Source organism: Aotus nancymaae, unplaced genomic scaffold (assembly GCF_030222135.1).
Source record: "Aotus nancymaae isolate 86718 unplaced genomic scaffold, 86718_ANA_hifiasm-v0.15.2.pri h1tg000028l, whole genome shotgun sequence".
Classification (NCBI taxonomy): Eukaryota; Metazoa; Chordata; class Mammalia; order Primates; family Aotidae; genus Aotus; species Aotus nancymaae.
Window position 1 is genome coordinate 19,649,114 of NW_026988441.1, and position 8,855 is coordinate 19,657,968.

The following is an 8,855-nucleotide window of genomic DNA, read 5'->3' on the forward strand; positions in this document are numbered from 1 at the left end:
GCCACAGGATGGCCGCCCACAGACCTCCGAGAGGGGCAGCAGCTGCATGCAGAGAAGCCGATACTGATATGGGCGTCAGAAGTGCTCCACAGTCAAAACCTTTGCCGGCAAAGACACCAGAACTTTCTACTTCCCAAGAGCCTGCCCAATTTACGAACAAGGAAAATTATCTTATTTCATGGGCCATTTGATACCTGCCAGTCACCTGCAAGGGTCCCAGCAGTGACCTGGGCACACTCCCGGCAGCTGTCTTGGCTGCACAGCACGTCCTCCCTGGGGGAGGGCAAGGCCCAACCCAGCAGCACTCGGTGGGTGCTCCCCGAGACAAGGCCAGGCCACACAATGAGGGGATGTCTCATTTTACAGATAGGAAACTGAGCCAGAGTGTGATCCACACCTGCTCACAGGACAGCCTGGATGACAAAGTTCGCCTCTAGTTCAAGCTTTGGCTTCTACCTGGGACATACATAAGCCTGGCACTTTCTGATGCAAAAAAATAAAGCTCTGGGGCCATCACACAACACTCATGTTCTATCCCAATTCTTTTCCACTCCGAGGAAAAGCTGACAAATGGATACTGAACACACAGGACTCTCAATTTCTCAATAGGTCACCTTTCTACTGAACAAAGAAACCCAAAGCATGAAAAACCAGCCTCTGGGCATGGCCATGACCTCATACACTCCTCCTCCAAACCTGGTGACCCCAGGTGCTGCAGCCACATAAGGATGGGGCCGCAAATGTCTGCAGGGCTCATGGCATGTAGGTGTTCAAAGGTCACCTCCAGGCACCACACAGGCCCTTGTAAGTTTCCGCTAAACAGCAACCTTTGTGCCATTTGCTCAGGACTCTGCAGGTCCAGGGGATTGTTTAGAACCAGCAGCTTCACCCCGGAAAGCCCTGGGTCTTACTGAGCAATCTGATTCCTATCCTTTGACTATCTCTTCGTCAGAAGTCAGCTTACTCTGAGGAGCTAGCACTGTCCAAGGACACTGACACTATCAGTGCAGGTAAGACAGGTATGTTCAGTCCCACTAGCTCATGGCTGGAAGGGCTGGTTCAACAGTGGCTGAGCATAAGTGCGTACACTGGAGACCTCAATTTATATGCGTAAGATCAGGTCTGTAGCAATGTATCAAACAGAGGTTTAGGTGAACAAAAAAATGGATGGACTGACTCTAGACAGCACATTTCATCAACCAGATGCGCATCTGTTCTGCCAGGGTGAGCGGCGAGAGGTGCCGGGCAGGACAGACAAGCCAAAGGGGTCAGTCCACACCTGCCATTTCTCTGTGTCCACCCTCCTTTGACGGTCTTGTCATCAGCCTATTTTTAAGTCAACAAAGAATTTCTCACCGTTACAAAGTCCAGCATCACAGGCTGACAGTAATCATTTATCCTTGAGGTAAAGAAAGATTTGGCTGGCCAGGCGTAGTGGCTCACACCTGTAATCCCAGCACTCTGGGAGGCCAAGGCAGGCGGATCACCTGAGGTCAGGAGTTCGAGACCAGCCTGACCAATATGGTGAAACCCCATCTCTACTAAAAATACAAAAATTAGCTGGGTGTGGTGGTGGACGCCTGTAGTCCCAGCTACTCAGGAGGCTGAGACAGGAGAACTGATTGAACTCGGGAGGCGGAGGTTGCAGTGAGCGAGATTGTGCCACTGCACTCCAGCCTGGGCAACAGAGCGAGACTGTCTCAAAAAAAAAAAAAAGAAAGATTTCGCTATGACTGATTGTGTTCTTAACTTGCAGTCATGTGGCAATACCAACTTTTGTTCAGCATCTTCCAGCTGCTCTTGAGGACGCCATTCACCTTCTCATTCACTCTCACTGTCGTCATCCTCAGAGGTGCTGCTACTGTCTTCAACTTCCTCTGCCGCTGTGTATGGCAGGTTTTTACAATTCACTTCTAAAGGAGTAAGATACAACAAATAAGTGCAGACTGATCATCAGATCTTTTATTTCCCCCCATTATTTGGGTCAATGCAGAAAAGAATGCCTTGGGTTCCATCTTTCCATATCTTATTGTATATTTTTATTATTTTAGGTAAGAAAGGAGCAGGTAAAATTTGTCTGCTTACAAATTATTCTTCTAGGAAGAATACTGTAATGTGTTATTAAAAGGTATGTTTATAACCAAGGGTTGATAAATACTCAAACCAGAACATTTAGCACCAAGATCGAGAAAGAGAAAACGAATTTATCTTTCTTGACATGAAAGGCCCATTTCCACCAACGCTGAATCCCTACGTGGGTGACCGTGTCCCTCACTGCCCTCAGGACCTACAACCCCACGGAGAGTGGGTGCTCCACGCCTTACCCTTGGGGAAGTGGCTCTCCTCTTCAGAGTCTTCCCAGTGATCAAAATCAAAAGCCACGTTGGGGTTCTGTTCAAGAGAACGGCTAACAGTGAGTGGGTGACTGACACGTGCAGGGAAGACCGGCCGCTGCAGCGCATCCCCACTCACCCTATGTCTGAGCAGGTGACACCACGCTTCCCTGCTCTCTTTGGCCAGAGTGATTAGAGGTTCATCGTTTCTAATCACGCATGTGCAGTCATCTTCCCTTATGTTGCCCTGCAGTTCCAGATCAGCCAGGTAAAACTTGTCTCCCACCCAAGCACTGGGTTATAAAAAGAAATAAAGTCAGCCTTTTAAAATGCTAGAAATTATTTCTTTTTTTTTTTTTTTTTTTTTTTTTTTGAGACGGAGTTTCGCTCTTGTTACCCAGGCTGGAGTGCAATGGCGCGATCTCGGCTCACTGCAACCTCCGCCTCCTGGGTTCAGGCAATTCTCCTCCCTCAGTCTCCTGAGTAGCTGGGATTACAGGCACGTGCCACCATGCCCAGCTAATTTTTTTCTATTAGTAGAGACGGGGTTTCACCATGTTGACCAGGATGGTCTCGATCTCTTGACCTCGTGATCCACCCGCCTCGGCCTCCCAAAGTGCTGGGATTACAGGCTTGAGCCACCGCGCCCGGCTTGCTAGAAATTATTTCTATTCTACTTTATATGACTATACATAAACCTACCTGAAAACGACTCTATCTCTTAAATACTGACACTTGTAGTCCTTCGCATTCCTTATTCTTATCTTTAAGATGATGACATCTTCTTTTTGGAACCATTTTACTTGTGGGTGGAAGCTAGAAGGAGAGAGAAAGAACTTGTATATTCATCAGTCTTATTTACTGGGTAGGGAAGCCAACTCCTCCACGCCGAGCGGACCTACCTTTTCAGAGGTGGCTGTGCAGTCCTGCTAACGGAGGCACCTTCAGTGTTTCCAGATGAAATTTCTGCACAAAACCAAAGTCAGATTGTCCTACAGGTTATTTATATGTAACTCCATCATGTACACACATATATACGCTTTTTTGCACCTTATGCAACTTCTAGATCAGGAACCACATAAGAGTGTAAATTGTATAGTAACCCTAGTATCTAACTGCAAAGAACAGTTAGAAAAAAATTAAAACCATCACATAGGAAAACAAAATTTAAAATGTTTATGTTTAAGGTAGAGTTTTGCTCTTGTTGCCCAGGCTAGAGTGCAATGGCACGATCTTGGCTCACCGCAACCTCCACCTCCCAAGTTCAAGCAACTCTCTTGCCTCAGCCTCCCAAGTAGCTGGGATTACGAGCATGTGCCACCACACTCGGCTAATGTTGTATTTTTAGTAGGGATGGGTTTTACCATGTTGGTCAGGCTGGTCTTGAACTCCTAACCTCAGGTGATCCACCTGCCTTGGCCTCCCAAAGTGTTGGGATTACAGGCTTAAGCCACTGCACCTGGCCTACAATTTTATTTTAAAATAAAAACAGCCTTTGATGAGTATTAAAATTAAATGACCAGGAAGTAAAGGCACTAATTTGAAAAAGAACCTCATTGCAGTGGCTGGCCTTGGATACAAACGTGCAGGCTTCTCTGGGGCTGTCTTGACCTGCCAGGACGCCCTAAGGACGACTTCAAGGACAGCGGCCAGCACGCACTAGGAGCCAGTGCCGGACACGACATGTCCTCAAACAACATAATGTAAACCTCTCAATCTTCAAGAGGTGAGGCTTCCTTTCAAACACCGGAGCAAAAATGTTCACAGCTGCTGGAATCACAGTAGGCTGAGATGGGAAACAGATCCACCATCTGTGGTTTATTCATGGTATAGAATACAATGGCAAACAGACTCCCGCTGAGAAAACGCCATCCTTGGTGTCACCTCCCGCCTGCCATCGAGTGGCCTCAGGAAACAAGTGCACTGACCCAGTGACATCAAGAACCTTCGAGAACACAATCCCCAAGTCCTTCTGAGGGGAGGCAAGCAGAGGAATCCAGGGTGGCCTGGCCTGATCACAGAAGCTGGGACTGATCCTAAAAACAGAGGCGTGAGGCTGGGGTGTGAAGGAGGCAGCCCTGCCACCGAACGTGAACAAGAACAAGAGACTGCTTCTGGGAGCAAGCAGCCAGATTCCTCCTCGGAGTCATAAACCAAAAAGTGACTGAGGGAATCTCAGCCGACTCGAGGTTGATTTATCCACGGTTAAGGATGCGCCCCGGGAAACACACAAATCACAGGAGTGCTGTAGCCACTGCTTTCCCAAAGGGGCTTCGTGAACATCAGTGTCTAAAGGGGAGAGCAAGCCAGAGGGAGAAAGGGCGGCAGAGGGGCGGGACAAACCCAATCACACGTCCCCTGGAGCTCAGGAAAGCTACATTTTACACAAGATAAAGTGACATGTGACAGGAGGCATACAGGACACAGGGCTACGACCCAGAGCTGTGAAGGGACAGCTGTCTGCTTGGGAACAAAAGGCAGGTAGCTCAGACCCAGGTCTGGCATGTAACTTCCCCTTTGGCAGAGGGAGTTTAGAGGTGGTGTTTTGCTTGCATAGAGCATAGCTACAGCTGGGAAGCCATGAGCCGCACCACATGCAACACAAACCATCCCACGCCCAGGTCCTCCAGAAGCCCTGCCTGGCACAGTGACGTCTGGGTGGTGTGTCTGCAGAGGAGGCCACCTGAGACCAGCCACCTGCGGCAGAGCCAGCAGAAGCTGCGGAGGAAACGCCATCCTAACCGTGATGGACCTCTGAAGCTCAGGCCTTGCCCACTCACCAGCTCGTGGTGACACAATGGACACATCACACTTTTCTAGCCACAGGGAGACAGTGAGTATCCAAAAACAGAAACTCTCTGGGAAGCCGAGGCAAGATGAACCATGAAGAAAGTGCGTGGCATTTTCTTTCAACTGCTTGAACCTGAACAGGATCCCGGAGACAAGTCTCTTGCAGCTGAGACACAGAGCTGGGGAGTTCCCCGTTAGAGTGGCTCTTCCACGAAGGCGGCCGAGTGCCTGGTGGCTGCAGTGGACATTTAATAGCTGGAGCTTCCCAGCAGAGCTCACTAAACGATTGCATGTCCTCCAAGAGCTACGGTTTGGGAGACCCACCTGGCTGCTCTGATCCCCCTTGGGCCCCACCAGGCTCTATGCAAAGCGCAGATCAGCCGGTAGCAGGGCCTGCAGCAGTGCAGACCCGCTTCAGCTCCACTTCTGCAGTCTACTGGATCCCAGTCTGCTACCGTGGAATCAACACTGCCCTGGGAAAATCCTCTTAACGGCAATTGTCCCAGTGACCCTGTTCCTCTGACCAGCTGGCCTTGCAACTTCTCTGTTTCCCAGAACTCTTCAGAAAACCCTTTCCAGCAGATCCCACACAGCTAAACCAGCTGCCCCCACTGTGGCTGAATCCAGGGGCAATCTTTATGAAGAGAAGGTGCATGTGCATTTTAACAGCTACATCTAGTCCCCCACGTACCACTTGCCTCTGGAAGACCCTTTCTCCTCACCTGCACCTCTCACCTCACCAGCCGCAGTCACTGCCAGCAAGAGCAATAAATGGGACTGTGATGAAGAAAGGACATACCTGGGTTTGGACCACGGCAACAATAAAATGCATCTAAACCCATTTTTCCAAATGACCCACCTCCGTCTCAACACCCCCTCTCCCCCCGCCAAAAAAAAAAAAGCTGTTTGTGGAAATGGCTGGAATAATTTCTGTAGGAAACAATTTCCAAAACATATCCAGAGATGCATGGGAATCACACAGGCAGTAGGCAAGAAGCCTCCGTCACAGAGCCACCTCCTCCCTCAATCTCCATCTTCAATGAGGAATCAATCTGTAGGGGAGTGAACTGCCCTCTGGGGCTCTCGGCACCTCAGCTGCATTATCTGTGGGTTTCACTGTCTCGGATGTTTATCAAAGGGAGCGGAGCCGTGCAGGGTCTACCCTCCCAGGATCTTATCCCGCCCTCCTGGGAAGTGGAATGAGGGACCAGAGCGGGAGCACTGAACATCTGCGATGTGGAAAGCTGGAGGTCCCGGCGCTGGAGTGTTGGGGACTCTGTTTAGTTATGGGATGAGTTTATCAATATATGTCGTCTAGGCATTTTCTAAGATTTGTCAAGACAAGGAGCAACGACCTAACCCCATTTCATAAAGACAACAAATACCAAAATTAGAAGGCCACATGAAGATAAATTCTAGTGACGGCAAATGGTCTCACCTCTCCTTTCCTTCTCCTTCTTCCTCACTGACTTCCCCTTCTCCAAGGGCTTGGGTTTTGTCCCGTTTGTCTTTTATTTTCTTTTTTATTTTTTTGAGATGGAGTCTCATTCTGTTGCCCAGGCTAGAGTGCAATGGTGCGATCTCAGCTCACTGCAACCTCCGCCTCTCGGGTTCAAGCGATTCTCCTGCCTCAGCCTCCCAAGTAGCTGGGACTACAGGTGTGTACCACCATACCTAGCTAATTTTTTTGTGTTTTTAGTAGAGATGGGGTTCTAACATGTTGGCCAGGCTGGTCTTGAACTCCTGACCTCAAGTGATCCACCTGACTCAGCACCCCAAAGTGCTGGGATTACAGGCGTGAGCCACCGTGCCCAAGCAGTTCTGTTTGTTTGTTTTTTGAGACATAGTCTCGCTCTGTCATCCAGGCTGGAGTGCAGTGGTGTGATCTCAGCTCACTGCAACCTCTGCCTCTCAGGTTCAATTGATCCTCCCACCTCAGCCTTTTGAGTAGCTGGGATTACAGATGCCCGCCACCATGCCCGACTAATTATCTTTATTCTTTATGGCACCTAACTAGTGCCAAGTTCATACATGTCAGAAATCTTTGCTAAGTTTGTGCGATTATCCCGGCCGAGGTCAGCCAACTCTATTCAAACGCCAGCTCCTCCTCTTTGCTGAAGCACCATGCAATAAAAGTGAGCCTAGACGTAAAGTCTGAAGAGAGCCATGCAATACGCAAATACTTCTCAAAATCAAGAAAAAAATGACAACACTTGTAATAATGCAGATTAATTTCACAGACATAATGTTGATTGAAGGAAGCCATAAGAACATATACTATAGGCTGGGCACAGTGGCTCAGGCCTATAATCCCAATACTCTTGGAGGCTGAAGCAGAGGATCACTTGAGGCCAAGAGTTCAAAATCGGCTTGGGCAACACAGTGAGACCTCATCTCTATTTCAAATAAAAGAATGTACTCTATGTGCTTCCAATTCAGCAAAACTAATGGGGTCAGAAATCAGAATGGTCAGTGGGGAGGGTTCTGGGCAGGAGACTGCTGGGGTCCTGGAAATGTTCAACAGCTCCATCTGGGTGTGGTTGATGGGGACACACACACACACACACACACACACACTGCTCAGCTGTTCACTTAACATCTGTGCACGTCACTGGACGGATGTTAGACCTCAAACTACAAAAACAAAACACTGGAGGCTGAACTGTCAAAAATAAGAACCGTTAGGTGACATCAGTTTATGTCGTCTTTTCTACATTTCGTCTCAAAGTGGAAAGTCTAAACAATAGAAAATTTCCAGACATTAACAATTTGAACTTACCCATCTTTTGAATAGCAAATACTTACCAGGCTTCTGGTTTTCTGAGCTCGTCTTGGACTCAGCCCCTCCTTCTGCACCCCGGTCCTCGGCCTGGAGGCTCTGCAGGCGAGCATCTTCTGCTGGAGGAGGTGTCCTAGACAGGAGAGGCGGGGTTAACACCTGGCTCTCTACAGGAACTCCCCAAGTGGGAGAGGAAGGCAGGCAATAAATGACTGCAAAGTGCCTGTGGCCCTGGGGAGTCAGACCCACATAGAGCTTGTGGCTCATTTAAGATGCCCTGGGCAGCCTGCCAGCTCTGTGCCTTCTGATGAGGGTGATGGGCAAGCTCATGGCCCAGTGACTGACATGACCAGGGAAGGCCTTCACTCTTCACCAGGGTAGTTTGCCTTCCACACTCACTGCTGCCCGCTTCAAACAGGACAGAAGTGACAAGCCAGTTTCCCGCCTCCCCTACCCAGTCTCTGGGGCCATCTTCCCAGAGACCACCCCTGTTACCAGTTTGGGCCTACTTCTGGAAATATTCTTTGCATAAAAAAGAAATTATTGCCTTCTATACCCTGCTATCTAAAACACACAGACAGACACACATAAACACATGGAACCTACTAAATTCAACGTGCTGCCCCGTATTTTATCCTACTTAATAACTAGCTAGATTATTTATTTTAAAATTTTTAAATTGTGTTATTCTTTTGGTTCTTTGAACAGGTAACCACATTCATGCAGCTCAGTATTTTAAAATAAGTCAAATTTGGCTGTACCGTGAAAAGCTCCCTCTCACCCCTGCTCCCCAGCCAGCCAGCTCCTTGCCTCATGGGTGACAATGTGACTTGGTTTTTGTACATCTTTGAAGAGACAATTCAAGCCTAAATGAGCACGCACACACACACACAGAGCTGTGAGAAGGAGGGGCACACGCATCTTCTGGCCGGGAACAAGCCAGTGGCATGGCA

General features: G+C 48.8%; 1 protein-coding gene across 1 annotated transcript in view; it reads right to left on the reverse strand.

Annotated features, from left to right (window-relative positions):
• Positions 1 to 6,014: 6,014 nt before the first annotated feature.
• The window catches only part of TDRD12 (tudor domain containing 12), an 81,503-nt gene continuing 78,662 nt past the window's right edge, over positions 6,015 to 8,855 (reverse strand). Inside the window, exon 27 of the mRNA XM_012448451.3 lies at positions 6,015 to 8,035. Coding sequence (XP_012303874.2) covers positions 7,885 to 8,035 — 151 coding nt within the window. The 3' untranslated portion in view covers positions 6,015 to 7,884. The remainder of the gene's footprint in view (positions 8,036 to 8,855) is intronic.